Source organism: Urocitellus parryii, chromosome 11 (assembly GCF_045843805.1).
Source record: "Urocitellus parryii isolate mUroPar1 chromosome 11, mUroPar1.hap1, whole genome shotgun sequence".
Lineage (NCBI taxonomy): Eukaryota > Metazoa > Chordata > Mammalia > Rodentia > Sciuridae > Urocitellus > Urocitellus parryii.
Genome location: NC_135541.1, coordinates 74,461,361 through 74,479,877, shown reverse-complemented (window position 1 = coordinate 74,479,877; position 18,517 = coordinate 74,461,361). Strand labels below are relative to the sequence as shown.

Below are 18,517 nucleotides of genomic sequence, written 5' to 3'. Positions count from 1 at the left end.
TCCCAGAAAACACTCCTGCTATAGTTAGTTGTTGGTTAAATGATCAACAAGAATTGAATGCAAGTCTCAGAGCCTGTAATTTGCCAACCCACTACATGAATATCATAGCGTGAGTGTCTGGAGGGGAGGGAAAGTGGGCAGACTTACTTAATTTGCCCTCTAAGATCTCTACACACTATATAAGTGAGTCTCCCATCAGAAAGGCCTAAGCAAGTATGACCTTTGTATTAACAAAATAAAATAAAATAAAAGGTCAAAGGAAGACAAAGGAAAGATGAGATAGTAAATCTCCACATTTGTTAACAACTTATAATTCACAGCATGTTTACCTTGTCTCAGGGAATGCCCTTATCGACCTCCTATGTCAGACAGGAGCCACTAGAATGAGCTTCCTCAACCCCTCCCTCTGGCTGCTGAGTGAGTCACTAGCTGCACCTTTCTAACATCCTCCCCCAGTGTCCCTGGAATGTAAGGTATTCCTTCCTGCCCAAGGCTAATTCCACCTTCTCTTCTTCCTTGGGACCCCATCAATCATCCCCCCAGTAACTTTAGCATCTTCCTTTCAACTGTCTCTTTCCCATATATTAATATGGCCAATCTCTCCTGTCTCAAGGGAAACCCAGACCTTCTTGACCTGACGTGCCCTCTAGCTATGGTCTCCATCATTCTCTTTCCCTTCACAGTCAACTACTTGAAAGAGTAGCTAGAATCTCTGCATCCCATTCTTCTGCCCTCTGCGATCTGGCTTCTGCCTTTCATTAAAACAATTATCTTGTGGGAGAGGGGGTGAAGGGGGGTGCACCTGGGGTTGTGGCTCAGGTTAGAGCGAATGCCTACCACTTGCAAGGTAGCTTTCAGTTTTCATCCTACTGGACTTTTCTTGACCTATTGGATACTGCTGATTAATTTCTCCCCCTTGAAACCTCCCTTTTCTGTGGTTCCCAGAGCATCCTTCTTTCAAATATTCTCACCCCATCTCCAGCTCAACCTGCTCAGCTTCTTCACTGGGTTCTCTTTTTTTCACCTGAAGTTTAAAAATATGCATACTTTTATTGAGATATAATATACATACAGAGAAGCACACAAATTTCAAGTTCACCAGTTGACAATTCCAACAAACTGAGCACACCCAAGGAATAGGCACCCAGAACAAAGGCTGAGTATTTCCAGCACCCCCAGAAATGTTCCTTGTGCCCCTTCCAACCACCATCCTCTCTCTCTAAGAGTAAGCACCATGCTGACTTTGAACATCACAGGTGAGTTTTGCCTATGCTTGAACTTTGTGTGGGCTAAGAAAGCTTTTGAGCAAGGGCTTCTTTTGCCCAGCATTGTGTATGGGGAAATTCTCCATGTTTTTATAGGACTAGTTTGCTCACCCTCATTGCTATAAGAGAGTTGACTGAAAGAATATACCACACAGCTCCTTTATCCATTTTTCTGTGTTGAGTATTTGGTAAATCTTCAGGTTTTGCTGTTACAAGGGGAGCATAATAGTGAACTCACATATACCTGGTTTTTAAACTTTGCATTCTTTAGATTCCCATCTGAGACCTCTTCCCTTGCATAGTCCCCCAGAGTGGATCTGGAATACCTAGGGGGTAGACGAGCAAAGACTATTTAGATATAAAAGCAGTACATTTCTCTTCTCACTAAGCAATACCTAGACTCTTGGAAATGTTCAGGTGAATATTTTTCAAATAATACAATTTTCATAAACTAAAATTCAACATCTGCATGTTAACCAAGCAATAACAACCTGAAGTCCAAAATTCTTACAGGCAAGATTAAATTAATGCCAACTGATGTGCAAGATTCTTATGGGAGAGATTCCCTTGGTAAAAAAAGGATTTGTTTCTCAGCTGATAGGGCCCGTGTTTCCATACTACTACTGAATCCCTGAGTTCTCTCAGTTTGGTCATTAAGTTTTGCATCACAACAATTAGTGACAGGACCTGCACTTCTTTTGATACTGTGTATATGTTCTTAGTGAGGCAAAGCAGAAAATGGACAGAAATTGTGACTTGATGATCAGTTAAATAAATGCAGCTTGAAAGAGTTCCAAGCCCAATAAGACAATGTCAACTAAGAGAGCAGACAAGATTGATTAAAAGATGGAATTGAGCTGCACATATCTTAGGTATATGCAAAGTTCTGTGATCACATTTGTATCACATCTATAAGGAATTTCTACATGTTTTGCTACACTATATTTAATAATTCAACAATTATTTTGATTTTGGTACAATCATCCTCAGGAAAAAAATACAAATTTAAATCCAATAGTACAGTTGAGCTCCATAGCAATAGATATTAATTTTATAGTGTCCTGAGGAGGTAGGGAAAGATGCTTTACCCAAAATTTTATGATATGTAATTTCCCCTTCTCCAAAGATACTGTGTGTGTGTGTGTATGTGTATGTGTGTGTGTGTGTGTGTGTGTGTGTGTGTGTGTGTGTTACTGGGGACTGAACCTAGGGCTTTGCACATTCTAAGCAAGTGCTCAACCACTGAGTTACATCCCTGGCCCTTTTTATTTTGAGACAGGGTCTCACAACATTGTCTAAAATAGCCTCAAATTTGTGATTCTCCTGCCTCAGCCTCCTGGGATTACAGGTGTGTGCAAGGACACCCAGCTCCAATGATACTTTTTACTATGGGACTTTTAGAGATTATTTGGGGGAAAAAATGCTCTATTCTATGCCAAATTGTTTTGCAATATTCATCCTTTCTCTCTGGTGATACACTATGTGGTGTTCCTTCTACTTTTAAAATCAAAGGAAAAATGTGTTTACAGTTTCACTTTGAGTCTGTTAAAAAGGAATTCTGTAACGTTTTGTGACAAATACATTTTAAGCAAAACGCTAGTTCAAAACTGGGAACAAAGATCTTACTTGATTCACTAGCCACAAAAGCATTTAAAGAATCAAGTGACCTAATTTTAATAAACTACAAAAGTACTTCATTCCCAGCTCATAATGCACAATGACTAACGAGTTTTGAACCTGTTACACTTCTTTCTACTTGTACCTTCACATGGCTTAACAAAGTTTGAAAAATTATCCACCTTTTCTTAATAGATGCAGGGATTGACAAAATTGAGAACTTGGAAGTTGTTTTACTTTCTTCTTGTAAAATTTAAAATAAATTTATTTTTAACTGATACATAAAAATTGTACATAGTTACGGGTTGCCATGTAAAATTTCAATACATGTATATATTGTGTAATGTTTAAATCAGATTAAACATTTTTGTCTCCTCGAACTTTTTTTATCTCTTGATGGTCAAACCATTTAAAGTCCTTTCTAGGTTTTTGAAATGTACATCATTGTTATCTACAGTCACCTTACAGTGCAAGAGCACACCAGAATTTCTTGTTCCTATCTCACTGTAATTCAGTACCTATATCAGTTCTTTTACTTTCTTAAAAGATATTCATGACAAGTTTGGCATGATGGTGCACGCCAATAATCCCAGTTACTTGGAGACTGAGGCAGGAGGATTGCAAGTTGGAGCCCAGCCTCAGCAACTTAGTGAGACCCTGTTATAAAATAAAAATTCAAAATAAAGTTAAAAGGTGGGGTTGCTGCTGGGCATGTAGCTCAGTGGTAAAGTGCTTGCATTGCGTGCAGGAATCCGTGGGTTTGATGGCCAACACTAAGAAGAAGAAGAAGAAGAAGAAGAAGAAGAAGAAGAAGAAGAAGAAGAAGAAGAAGAAGAAGAAGAAGAAGAAGAGGAGGAGAATTTTAATTTTATTCAGACACAGTCCAATAGGCTACAGATATTTTTTTTAACCTTATGGCAATTGGTGCTTGATTACAATAATTCACATTAATCAGGTTACAAATTTTTAGGTTACAAGTCAGAGAAACCAAACTTCAACTAGTTTTATGGTTTGGATGTGAGGTGTCCCCCAAAAGCTCATGTGTAAAACAATGCAAAAAGTTTTAAAGGAGAAATGTTTGGGTTATGAGAGCCTCGACTCAATCAGTGAACTACTCCCCTAATGGGATTAATTTGGTGGTAACGGAAGGTGGGTAGGGTGTGGCTGGAGGAGGTGGACATTGAGGGCAGGCCTTTGGGGTGTATATTTTGTCCTTGTTGAGAGAGCTCTCTCCCTCTGCTGCCTGATCATCAGGTGAGCCACTTTCCACCATCACACTCTTCTGCCATGATGCCTCACCCTAAGCCCTGAAGAACAGATCCAGCTATCTACGGGCTGAGACTCTGAAACCATGAGCCCCCAAATAAACTTTTCCTCCTCTAAAATTGTTCTTGTCAGATCTTTTAGTCACAGCAGTGAAAAAAACTGCCTAAAACACTCGTTTAGGCAAAAGGAGCTCTTATTGAGAGGCCCGGAGTGTCTTATGATTAAACAGCCTGAAAAACAGGCCACGTCTGGGTTCCAGGACAGCTGGACAGGGATTCCGCGCAGCTGGAACATGGGCTCTCTGTCTCAGCCTCACCGTGTGCCTTTCATTCCCTGTTACTGAACATCACGTGCCTCTGGTGTGGGGAGCAGTCTATGGGCCTGTGCTAGCCTGGGCTAGGCGTGAACTGGAAAAGGTGCTTCCCTGAGTGGAGGCAGCCTTACGGTGCCCATGGTTTGGTAAACAGAAGACTCCTTTGGGAAGGGGTTGTACTTCTTTTAGATGCAGTCCTGCACCCGGATCCGATGCTTGGTCAGCAAAAGCAAGTGAGATTCCGACCCCTACATCAGTCTTCACATAGGTGCCTTTGCACAGTGCACAGACTGAACCTCACCAAGGGTGGCCTCTGATTTTTCATAGCATCTATACTCCTTCAAGATGTTTCTTTCAGGTCTACAGTCAAAAATTCTGTGAACATACTCTCATTGGCTTGCTCATATCATGTGACCACATATGACCAATCAACCATACAGGGATCTATGATCTTAACAAGCTTATTGTAGACCTTTCCTTTGACATTAGGGTCATTCCCCACAAAAAATAAACCTTTGTAAACTGGGAAGCCCATCTGCTGTCAGCTTCTATGCAATCTTGGATTTTTTTTTTTGTAATGCATAACTTTAGTAAACTAGTGCTTATGTTTTTATTGAACTGTTATCTCATTAAATATTATTGAAAAGTTGAGGAAACACTTAAGTTACTGATGATGATTGAAAGAATTTCATGTTTTTATTGCTCAGTGATTTAGTTTTGGTAGAAGTAAATGCTAACTTAAACATCAAGATATTTTGCCTCTATCTTACAATATGGTGTCCCAAAACTGCTTTATATGTGCTCATGATGTATATTCATAATGCTCTCCCATCCGACCTATCATCACTATTTTTTAAAAATAATATGTTCAATAATATATTTGAAGACATTCTATTTTCCTCAGTTTGTTTCAAAAGGACTGATGGTGATCTATTGATATTACAATTCATCAATGCTGTAGCCCGTTGTCTTAATTCATTGAGGCTTCTATAACACAATACTATAAACAGAATACCTTATAAACAACAAATTTATTTCTCACTTCTGGAGGCTGGGAAATCCAAGTTCAAAGTGCTTGTAAAATTGATATCTGGTAAGGGTACATTTCATTATCAAATTTATCTCCACTCCAAAATTACAATAATTTCTAATTCATTTTACTTATGCAATTTCCAGAGCTTTTTTTTTTTTTTTTTTTTTTAACCAGTAGAAACTTTTTGTAGGAGAGGTAGTGAGGATTGACTCTAGGGCACTTCAGAATGAGTTACATCCCCAGCCATATTTATTTTATCTCTGAGTTGCCATGATCTGCCTCAAATGTGCAGTCCTCTTGCCTCAACCTCCTGAGTTGCTAGGATTACAGGCATGTACCACTGTGCCCAGATTCCAAATAGAAACTTTTTGAAATTATAACTTACCTCTCTCCATTATGGAACTTTGGGTGGCAAAGTAACTAATATAAATAACAGATTGCCTCTTTTGGAATACTACATTTCAACCTCAGAAGTAGGAACAAGACTTTTAAAACTTCACCATTTGTCTTGATTTATTTATACTTACGAAGACAAATATGGGTTGATGTGGTCCATGGCTTCACTTTGTATTATTCAAGCCACATGCGGAGCCAGACCTTGAAACCACTGCTTTCTCTACATTTATGTAGATTTCAGGTCAACTGGTGATCATAGCAATAATTATGAGAATGAATTGTACAGGCATCATCAGTAGCATCCTGGACCAACTAGACAAACTCTCAGAAATATTTGAGAAAACTGAGAATGCAGATTTTTATTTTGACATAATATTTTTAAACTGGTTACCAGGGAGAGGGGAATTATCACACCTATATACAGATACAATATTGGAAGAGTGTCTTCAACATACAGAAATACAAATCAAAACCACACTGAGATGCCATTTCACACCCATGAGGATAGCTGTTATAAAACAAAACAAAAACAAAGCAGAACAAGTGTTGGCCAAGACAGGGAGAAACTACAATACCTGTGCACAGGGCACAGAAATGTCAATAGTGCAGGTGCTATGGCACACAGTATGGTAATTCCCCATTTGATCCAATAATTCCACTCCTGGTACATACATGCCTAAAAGAACTGAAAGCAGAGACTAAAACAAATATGTGCACACCCAAGTTCATAGCAGCATTTTTCACAAGAGTTGAAAGGTGGAAACAACCCAAATGATGATGGAAGAATGAATGAATAAACAAAATGATATACACATACAACAAAGTAGAATCTCACCTTAAAAAGGAAAGAAATTTGAAAGGGTGTTTGAATGTAGTACCCTTTAAATTTCATAGGTTGAAACCTAACCCCCAAAGCTATGGTATTAGGAGGTGGAACATTTGGGAAGTGATCAGATCATTAGGACAAAGCTCTCATTAATGGGATTAGTGCCCTTATAAAAGAGGCCCAAGAGAGAACCTTTCCTCATTCCCTCACATGAGTGAACAACTAGAAGACACTGTCTATGAACCAGAAGGTGGGCCTTTTCTAAACATTGAATCTGCCAGAATCTTGATCCTGGACTTCCCAGCTTCTAGAATTGTGAGAAATAGATTTCTGTTGGTTATAAGATGTCCAGATTTGTGGTATTTTGTTATAGTAGCCTGAATGAAATAAGACAACATGCTACAACATGAATGAACCTCTTACTGAAATAAGTCAGACATAAAAGGACAAGTATCTTAAGCTCCTATTTATATGAGGTACCTAAAACAGTCAAATTCACAGGAACAGGAAGTAGAATGATGATTTCCAGAGGCTGAAGGAAGGTGGCAATGAGGAGTTAGTGTTTAAGGGGTGTGGAGTTTTAGTATTAAAAAGCTCTGGGGATGCATGGTTGTGCTGATTATACAATACGAATTCTCTTAACACTACTTAACTGTATACTTAAAATAGTTGAAATAGTGAATTTTGTGTTATGCATATTTTATAATGAAGAAAGAGGAAGCATCAACATCAACAAAACTTTATTCAGGCATGAACACCAATTAGCTGGAATAATGCTATTAGAGAATCGAAAATTGAATAATAACAAACTGCTCATTGAATTTTTTCTTTTCTAAATCAAAAGTGGGCCATTTATAAATTATGATAGAACATCATTACATAGCAGATATCTGGCGGCCACAACTTTTTCTTCCCTTTGGGAATTTGGAGGAAGCATATTCCTTCACCATTCATAGCTGCCTGCTGTGTGTGACCTCACACACTCTCTGAGCATCCTTCCTGGGTGACCTGCCAATCAGTCCCAGGGTTTCATCTTCCACCTACATGCTGATGATTCCCAAATCTGTCTCCATCCTAGAAGCTTGTTCTAACTCCAGAACTCATCTGCTTGCTGAATCTCTCCACTCAGATGTCATTGTAGGGACTTCAAATGTCAGATGCAAACCTCTCTTCTCCCCCACCTCCTCCCCCAGCCCTTGCTGGCCCTCCTCTGGCACTCCTCCCTCTAGAGCAATACTGTCTCCTTTCATTGTCCTGCCAGCCAGGGCCCAAGCCCCAGTCCTTCTAGTTGGCTTCTCCTTCTTCACCACCCACTTCTAACATGTCAGTCGGCATGCTGTGTCTCTTTCATGCCCGTCACCCCCATCCCTCCCCTTCTCTCCATCATGGCTATCACTGCCTTTGCTCAGGTTCTGTACTCTCCCCCTCTACCTCGTGGACCCCTACACTGATGCCAGAGCAAACAGACTAGTCTTGGATTAAAATCTTTTATCTCTTCCTGCAAAAAGCCCATACTCTTTTAACATGCAGCAAAGTCTTGGTTCTGCACAGAGCTTGCTTCTGTTTGGGGTGCCCTGACCTCCACTTGTGGGTCACTCAGAGATCACTCCAGATATGCTCAGTAAATCTTGGTTGAGTAAATCACGATCATCCTCATCAACATCATGATGCTTTTCAGCCTTTCCCCCCTTTCTAGCCTCTTCTAGCATCTTCCCTCCATCCCCTTCACTCCAGCCATGCTTCACTTCTTTTGGTTTTCCTGGAAGAATAAGCTATTTCTGTCTCCCAGGCTTTGCAGAGATTTGTTCAAGAACTCAGGTTATCACATGTGACCCCGCACCCAGTACTTCATCTCACTAGGCTTCAAGTTTCTCATCAGTGAAACAGAGCAGATATCTGCTTCACAAAATTGTAGGGAGGATAAAATTAAATACACAAAAGCAGTTTGGAAATCCTATATTACTATAAAATGTTATTTTGTAGTTCACCAAAGCCTATTTTAAATGCTACCACCACCAAGGATCCTTTTAAATAACTTAAGGAGAATCCATCTGTCTCTCCTTGGAAGCTCCACCCAATAGCCCACAGGCCTTTATGATTTCTGTCATATGCACCTTAATTTATCGAAGTTCATGTTTCATGTTTACGACCCGACCACAAATTTCATGAACTCAGCATCCATTCCTATTTTGTTTCTTCTTCTATCCCTTTGAGGTTTCAAGGGTCTAGAAAAAAGCCTGAGATTTGAGGAGATAAACATAAAATGTCCATGGGGAAGTACCTGAGAGGCTTCTGTTTGGGGTGTCTCTTGAATCAGGTATCCAGCCACCTGATGAACCTATGTTCATCACCCCTGTGCCACAGTAGAATGACAAGACCTGGCCCTTCCTCATACCCACACCTGTGCAGACATTGCTAATCAACTGTGGACTCTGGAGGGGACCAGGGTTTTTTTCAACATGGCTCTGGGCAGCCATGACTAATTAATCAGCCGGCTTAAAGTCACTATGAGAAAGATAAGGGTTAAAAAAGAAAGAAGGGGCTGGGGTTGTGGCTCAGCAGTAGGGTGCTCGCCTAGCACATGTGTGTGAGGTTCAATCTTCAGCACCATATAAAAATAAATAAATTAAATAAAGGTATAATAGTGTCCAACTACACCTTAAAAATAATTTTTATTTATTTATTATAAAAAAGAAAGAAAGAAGTCACTTCAACTCTGGCAAGTGAATTGATGAACTTGAAAAGAACTTGAAAAATGCCCAACCTATAGTTACACACGGAGATCTTGTCCCAAACTTAAAGGCCAAATATATCCAGAGGTGGTCCCCTCCAGAATCCCAGAGGCCCCTGATGAAGGACATCTCCAAAGCTCTTGGTTCCCATCAAATGTCCCCACTCAGTGCCCAATCACGTGTGTCTTTAGTGTTCCTTTTCTCTTCCTAAAAAGGAACCAAGCATGGTATCTGCCTCCTCTCCCCAACAAAGGGCTTAGGTGGAATTAAAAGGGATTATGTTTGAAGGGGAAAACTAGCCTTTAATCACCAACAGAAGGACACAGCAGCCTGAAGGTGCATGTCCATTGCTAACCCGAAACCTGACCCTGACCTGTTAGCCTCTGCTCCACGCCATCCCCTTGTCCTTGGATGGTCACCAGCATGGGCTTCGCCAGACAGATACAACTATTACTCTGGAAGAACTGGACCCTGCGGAAAAGGCAAAAGGTAATGTGTTACCGTCTGTGTCCTAGAAGTGAGGTGTGGAGCAAGTGAACAGATTGGAAGCTTGGGGTGCAGTGGGGGGAGGAGAGCGTGAGGAGTTCTGCGTTGCCATTTAGCCCCGAAGCAGTGTTTATCTGTGTGACTCCTCTGTGAACCTGTGACAAGTGCCCTTCACAGGATGACATGTTGCTCTGTCCCTGGCCACATTAAAATATGCCCCTACCACACACACACACAGATGAATCTACTGAATGCCCATCCCTGTCCCCACTCCCCTGGTTTTCACACTCGTCAGCCCAGTCCGACATCTTCTGGAGTATCCACCCCACATAGCAGGGAGAACCCTAAGCCCTGCAGAACAAGCTCAAAGGAAAACAAGAATGCCCTCCACTAGCTCCCCAGCACAGGGATTGCTGTTCCATTGATTCCAGGAGGCACACTGGGTTTTCACATTTTGACAATTCCAAAACTGGGAGGCAGCTCACAATCAAGTTACTTTAACCAAACATGTTTTTCTTTCTTCGTGGTACAGAAAAATGACAGCTCATCTTACAACTGGTGGCATCTTAGATTCAATGAATATATATTCTGAGCCTCTTCAGTTAGCAGACTTGGGGTTGGGATGTACTAGGGACCTAAAAGCATGAGACACTAACCCCTTGGACTGGCTCTTTTGGTAGATGGGGAAATATGAAGTATATTTTGACACCCAGAGCAATATGAAGTAGCATTGGCCAAAATCCCAGGAGCCACAGGAGACCAGAGAACTCCAAGAGCAAACGTATAAATGGCACCCGGCCTCAGTGCAATTTATCTGGGAGGGGGTGAGGAGTGAGTATGTAACTATAAACAGTGCACTTTACCACAGCCTTGCAGAGACCTGCCAGTGACTTAAGGAGCTGATAAGTGGGACAAGGGAGGGGAGCAGGGAGGGCTGGAGAGAGCTGAGATTAGAAAGACTGAGCCAGTCAGCCATGGGAGGAAGACTGGCCATAGGGAGGAAGGGAACAGTGTGTGCCCCAAACCTCAGTTCAGGATGGGAATATGGGTGGGGAAGGGTTCAGGGGGAATGTTAGGGAAGAAATGGGCCAACTGTGGAACATCTGAAGACCCGAGTGAATACCTTGCCAGGGTCTGGTCAGAGAGGGCTGAATATGGAAAGGTGTTACCTTAGCTAGAAGCCGGCAGCTGCTGCGTTGTAAAAGAACTGAGGTATCCTGGAGGTAGAACTGCAGGACACAGCTACCCCCTGGGACTGAGGACTGAGGGAAGAAAGTGGGATCCTTAAGATGGAAGCAAAGACCAGAGTTCTGTGGAGCTGAAATTAGGATTTGTGCAGAGGCTGCTGCAGAGTCTCTGAGGCCCCCCATGTTGAAGGATCCCTGCCTGGTGAGTGTGGAGATAGGGGACAATAGCTTAACAACTAGCAGGAAGGGGAGCAGGGAGAGACACACTCCAGCCATGCACAAGATTGTTCAGAGGCCTGTGTGTGTCTCTCGCACAGGACACAGGCCAGGGGCGGTGGGGGTGGGGACACACAGTTATCCTCAGGCTGTTTTCCTTTGTCAAAGTAGATGTTACTTCAAATTATCCTTGAGGTTATTTGTGGCCCCCAGGAACCCAGACACTTGATCAGAAACTTGATTTCTTCTAGAATCCTCCCTTCTTTTTTTTTTTTTTTTAAAGAGAGAGTGAGAGAGGAGAGAGAAAGAGAGAGAGAGAGAGAATTTTATTTATTTTTTAGTTCTCGGCGGACACAACATCTTCGTTGGTATGTGGTGCTGAGGATCGAACCCGGGTCGCACGCATGCCAGGCGAGCACGCTACCGCTTGAGCCACATCCCCAGCCCTAGAATCCTCTCTTCTTGAGTGAAAATATTGACAAAATGTGAACAAGACTCATTTTTCAATTTATTCATCAATTTTCACTTATTCTTTCCATCAACAAATAATTGTCACCAGGCATGGTGACCCGTGTTGAGTATACAATGGCAAATAAAAGCATCTAGTCCCTGCCCACCTGATGCATATGTCTATAGATTGCCAGGGAAACTCCACTCTGCCATTTTTCACATTTTCTCTCTTAGTCATAATGAATTAAGATTCTCAGTTCACTTTACTCTCAATGTCCCCTTTGTGGCTCTCCAAGAAAACAAACCAGAGGACTGTAGCCACTGGCCTGCAATGATTCCATTGCTATGGCAAGCACGATGCTGTTACAAAGCACAACCCTACTTCCAGACCCTGGGTTTGGCCCAGGTGCCCTCACAATCTCTGCTCTCCTTCCCTGCTGTTGGTCGGTCTCTTCCTGTTCTGAAATCTCCACAGTGTGCTCCAAGGGAATGGAGCCGTGCAGGCCAGGAACCTTGGCTTGGGGCCATCTGTCAGGGCTGGACATAGGTCTGGGTTGACAGTCTTCTGATGCCGTCCTAATGTCCTGGAAACAGAGATCTCTGGTGTGCCTCAAGCTGGCTACCATATTCCAGAATTTTCCAGGATTTCTGGGTAAGAGGGAGACAGTCATTATCTCTGAGAGGGGTCTGTGTCTCCTGCCAAAGCTTTTGGCTCTTCTGGAAACTTCTGTCTCTAGAAAATAGTGACTCTAAGAAGAGTACAACACACCCAGGCTATAACTCAGCTCCTAAGTTTTTAATTCCTTAAACTTCCATGGTTTTAGGTGTTTACTGTTGTGAGCAGAGTAAGAGTGAGAAGTGAGAACAGATAACAAATTTCCCCATTCCTCCACTCCCAATGCCCAGGGTATAAGAAGACTGTTTTCAGGTTCTAGTTCTCCCCCCACACACCTTTTTTTCTTATTCTGTTAACATCTGTGAGAAGTGTTACTAAGCACCTGGTACAGTACTAAGTGTATTGCTTCACTGAACCTCACTGCAGTTCCAGCTTGATTTCTCTGTGGGTCCAAATGAGGCAACTGAGACTTCAGGGAGGGGTTTGTGATTGGTGGGATGGACCTGGCATTCAAACCATGACACCAGGACAGCAGGCTCGGCCATCCCACCACACTGTCCCCTTGTATCCAGCACTATCTAACAGGTGGGACATGGAGATCACAAAGATCAGTGGCCAAATCATTTATCATCCACTAGAACAATAAATATAAGATAATACTGGTCCTGGAAGATGAAGGTGTATGTTGGCCCTGACCCAAGATAAACTGGGCATGGCCCCTGCCCTCATGGAATTCAGAGCCAGGCAAGAGGATGTTCCCATGCTTAATTACTGAGCAGAATCCTGAGTGCAGCTATGGAGTTGAAGGAAGTCCCTAGCTGGTGTGCGGGTGAGCTCTGGGAGCTCAGAGAAAACGTTGGTTTGAGAGGCTAGACCAGATTTCCCCAGAAGCTCACACTTCAGCTTGACAAGAGCACACCCATGTGCGCACACACGTTGGCCCACACTGGCTGTGGACTAGGCAGAGCATCAGGGAAGGTTTATAAAGATGACTAGTTATGTCTCTTGGCCCTGAGAGCTCATAGCCTAGGGCCCCTTGGTATCTGTCCCTGGTCCTACCTTCCAGGTCAGGACAGGAGGATATTTGGGAAGACCTGAGGGCTCATGGGAGTAGGGTGCTCATCATTTCATGGACTCCAGACCTGGGCATCTGGTGAGGACTTCAGCTCTGGGTCCAGCGTCAGAGGAAGAGAATGTGGCAGATGCAGGAGGCTGGGCAGTCTGCTCCTAGTGCAGCAGCCAGGTCCTGGGTGGTATTTGACCAGGCTGAGTCCTGTCCGGGTTCTCAGTGCAGAAGGAAGAACGGTGCAGCTAATACAAGCCCTGGCTACCCCCTTTTAAATTGAAAACAGACAGGGAGGGAAGTAAATCTAACTGGCTAAGTTAAAATAACAAGCCCAACTCTGCCCTTGCCAGAAACCTGTCCTCCTACTAATAGACCAAATGGTTCCGAGAGGGGGAGGGGAGGTGGAGGAAAATATATGCTTGTGTGTGCACATGCGCACGCACATACATACACACACAGAGAGAGAGAGGACAAGGAAATACCAATTCAGTAAAAAAAAAAAAAAAGAAAAAAGAAAAAAGAAAGAGAGAGAGAGAGAACAAAAAATTTCCATGGACCCCTTCTGAGCTTTTGACTGGGCTTAATTAAAGTTACAGACATGTTTAAAGGGAAGGGGAGGGGGAGTCCAAGCAGCTCTGAAAACACGTTTTTAATTACACTGTGGAATTCCTCCCTAGGGTATGCCTGTGCACAGTTGAGCCTCAAGACCAAGGATGCAGCTCTGGGGTGGGGTTGGAGCACAGTTCTGGAGGAGGGAGGAGAGGCTGCTGTGAGAACAGACCTGCGCCTGGGCAAGAAATGGCTTTGTGCAGAAGGGAAGTGAGGGGCAGCCCCTCCAAGTCACACGCCCACACTTAGCACAGTCCCACCGACCACTCCACCCATGTTGTTCAAAATCACCAACCACTACCTAGACCAGTGGTTCTCAGCGTTGGCTGGATATTGAAATGACCTGAGAGGTGTTTAAAAAAATATCCTGATGTCCCATGGGGCATGACCTGAGGTCCCCATGTGATTCCAGCCCACAGGTCCCTGACAGCTGCTGATCTAGGTTAACGAAGGTGATTATTTGACTTACAGACAGAAACAGAAGCCCTACTTCAGAGATGTGGAAAGGAAACCAGGTAGAGCAGTGCTAGTCTTAAGGCCAAGGAAGGAAGGTGGATTCTGATCTGCCTCCCACTATGATGGACTTTGAATCACAATGCCTTGCACAGACAGGACACTTCAAAAACACTGGAGAGCCTGAGTGAGTGGATGAGAGAGGGTGGGACTAGCATATCATAGAGAGATGAAATATACAGTGTGTTTCGAAATCTCAGCCATGGGACAGGGAGGCAGACTGACTCATCCCTCCCTCTGTGCAAGCCCTGTTCTGTGTAAGGATCAGGAGACAGTGTGTGGTCTGTTTCTCAGGAAGCCCATGTTTTCAAACTGGCGAGTGTGCAGTTCCAAATCGAGAAAGGGAGAAGATTGGAATGAACATGGAGGGCAGGCCTAAGAGGTTCTGACCATTTTAATTGTCTTTCCTTTCTCATCTATCCTTACAATGTGCTGTCGCCCTGTGACACTTGTGACAATTCTGTGAGGCAGTGATCAATGCTTCATGTTTATTGAAGGTTACCTTGTGCTGGGTTCTGTGGGTTTGGCCCATTAACTCACTTTATTATCACAACTCCTCTGGGTGGCAGGTCCTCCTATCACCCTCATTTTTTGAATGAGATTCATGGCTTGGAGAAGTTGAGCAGATTACCCAAGATCTCGTAGCTGAGAGAAGAGGCTGGATAAAACTTGTTACCAGAGTGATCTGCTCTTAACCCTCAGTGTACACTGTAAGACAAAATAGTCCTAATTCAGAGATGAGAAAACTGAGGCCCAGAGGTTGAGCATGCCTGAAAGTGGCTGTAACCTAGATCTGCACACTCCCAAATCATCACCAGTGTTTAACATTCCAGACCATTCCCAGGAAGATGTCACTTCATGGAAGGCAGCACAACTCACTTGGGAGAAAGCCAACATTGCAAACTATTGTCTTAGGAGGAGTCATAAGTGGAGAATCTGGACTGGTTATCTCATTTCCTTGGTGAAGACACCAGAAACAACTTCCAGTTTCATACTTCGCACGTGTCACTCACATTACTATCTTGCTAAACCTGCTCCCCACCTTACCTCCTGGAGGATCCAGAATGGAAGGCGAGAAGCCAGTACACACCTTTGGGGGTGCAGTTTGTTTTTAATCTGCAGACTGCTGATAAGCTGAACCCCTGTATCTCCTCCAGCTTCCTGGAGAAGCCTCCTAGACCAGTCTTGGCAAAGACTCACTCATTCCACAAGTATTTTATTGAGAACCAATTATGAGTTCTACCTCATGTAGGGTGGTGGAACCACAGTGGAGGACAGATGTGGCCCCTGCTCTCAGGAAGTTTGCAGCCCATGAGGGCTTCACTTCCTAGGAGAATTGACCCTGAAGTAAGAGTGATAAGACAGGGGGTATGAGCTGCTGGAGGGCAGTGCTGAGAGGTCTAGAGACCAGGATGGTAATAGAGAGATGGGCCTGGCTGGGGAAGAGGCCCAGCCAGAGCTCCCTTGATTTGCATGTCCTGGGGGTCGGGGTAACTCCCTACATTCCAAAGGCTGCCAGGTATGTTTGGGGTCAGTGCCTTTAACACAGGGAGGGAATTTCCCAATATTAGTGTTTTGCCACCTTCTAAAAAAAAACATGTAGGGGGAGTCATGAAAAATGAGTGTCTTAAGAAAAATGCACTGTCTTTTTTTCTTCCCATACTCCTCTGTATGCTTCTTATAGCACATTCTCCCTAGATAGATTCTGAGTAAAACATTTTGTGAAAAATTACAACTGCATAATTACCACCTGCCCCTAAGCATTCTTTGCTTTTTCTTCAATAGCATGATACATTTTCCATCCTCCAATATATTTTCTGATTTGTTATAATTTGATTGCCAGCAGACCATTTTTAAACACCAGAATGTGGGGGCTATGGATGTAGATCAGTGGTAGAGCATTTGCTGAGCATGCAAAAGGCCGTAGGTTTGATCCCCAGCAATACAATAAAATGAAAATATATAAAAATTTGAAAATTGAACATGGTTTGCCCTTACTAGCAGGAAAGGAGTACCTGCTATGACACCCATCATGTTGCTGAGAGTTTATTCACATTTCTTTGAAAGGAAAACAACAATTAAAGACCATCCTGGGCAGCTGCTTATATCCTCCTTTGGATCTTGAGTTTGCGTTCTAAGGTCCCTAGAGCAGGGCTTGGGTAAAACAACTATTATATTCCCCAATTCACATTCTTCTTTCCCTATTTCCTTCTGTGATTCCACACCTCCAACCCTTACCCTAGTGTGCAATACCACAGCATAAGGCCCAACAACCAACTGGCTCTCCTTTTAGCATCAGGAGTCCTTATGCTTTTTTAAAAAAAATTTTTTTAGTTTTATATGGACACAATATCTTTACTTTGTTTTATTTATTATTTGTATGTAGTGCTAAGGGTCAAATCCAGTTGTCTCACATGTGTGAGACATGTGCTCCGCCACTGAGCCACAACCCCATCTGAATCAAAATCTGCATCTATGTGTTCTGCAACATTTGGGAAGACTGAAGCCCATGATCTCCATGACTGTTCATGATCAGTCTTGTGTTAATGCTGTTTTCTAGATTAGAGGCAGAGTAAAACCCAGCTGGACATAAAAGCTGGTTGGTGGCCAGGCATGGTGGGGCGTGTTTATAATCCTAGGGGCTTGGGAGGCTGAGGCAGGAGGATCAAGAGTTTAAAGCTATCCTTAGCAATGTATCTAGACTGAGCAACTCAGTGAGACCCTGTGTCTAAATAAAATATAAAAAGGTCTGGGAATGTGGCTCAGTGGTTAAACCCACCCTGGTTCAATTCCCAATATCAAAGAAAAAGAAAGAAAGAAAAGCTTGTTGTTGTATAATAAATCAAAGTAGAGATAATATAGGAGCAAGGGACAAAAGAAGGAAGTTCTTCAGGTCAATTCAGTTATACGTTACTTAACAATGGGACACATACTAGAAACGGCCTTGTTAGGAGATTTCATCATTGTGTGAACACCAGAGTGTCATTACACAAAGCTCAATGGTGTAACCTACTACTATATGTGTGGTTATATAATTGTGTGTGTGAGTGTGTGTGTGTGTGTGTGTGTGTGTGTGTGTGTGTATGACAGAGAGAGAGAGAGATAGTCTATTGCTCCTAAGGCCATGATGAACAAGACAAGATTAAACACAAGATTAAATGAACCACAACAGAAAAAGAAGCAATCACGAGACCAGTGAGCATGAGATCTAAGAGGCAGCTGCTGCTGCAAACCCACACACTGTCTAACAAAGAACGTTTAGTATGGGTAAAATAAGCTCTCTCTAGGGTTGGGGTGGTAGCTCAGAGGTAGAGCATGTGCCCAGTACATGTGAGGCCCTGGGCTTGATCCTCAGCACCATTTAGAAATAAATAAGTAAAATAAAGATATTATGTCCATCAACAAGTAAATATATATATATATTAAAAAAGAAGTACACTCTGCAATAATAAAAAAGATAATAATATATACATAAATCAGCTACAAGAGTCATTTGCTATCATTATGAAGTATTACGTACCGCACATAGTTGCATGTGCTATACTTTTCTGCAGTTGGCAGCACCGTAGGTTGGTTTACACCAGCATCACCACAAACTTGTGAGTAATGGGCCACTCTACAATGTTACAAAGGTGGGAATGGGAATTTTGCAGCTTCATTTTAATCTTATGAGACCACTGTGGTCTATGTGGTCTGTCACTTGGCAAAAGCGTGCAGCACATAGCCCTACCACAAGCCAAGTCCTACAGCCAGACAGTGCCGAGAGGAAGTGTACAAAGAGTGCCAATGGTCTTTCTCTTTGTGGTGGAACTCGTGTGGCCTTTATCTTTGTTTCTGGTCTTGATCTGGCTGAGGAATGCCAACCTGTTCTACAGTCATCACAAATGTGAGCCTGGAGCATCCTGGGAGACTCTGCAGGGCCTGTC

The 18,517-nt window shown here is 42.9% G+C and overlaps 1 protein-coding gene across 1 annotated transcript in view; it reads left to right on the top strand.

Moving 5' to 3' along the window:
- Positions 1-9,859: 9,859 nt before the first annotated feature.
- The window catches only part of LOC144249265 (retinal-specific phospholipid-transporting ATPase ABCA4-like), a 112,014-nt gene continuing 103,356 nt past the window's right edge, over positions 9,860-18,517 (top strand). The window contains 2 exon segments of the mRNA XM_077791556.1: positions 9,860-9,944; positions 18,373-18,477. Of these exon segments, the coding sequence (XP_077647682.1) occupies positions 9,860-9,944; positions 18,373-18,477 (190 nt within the window).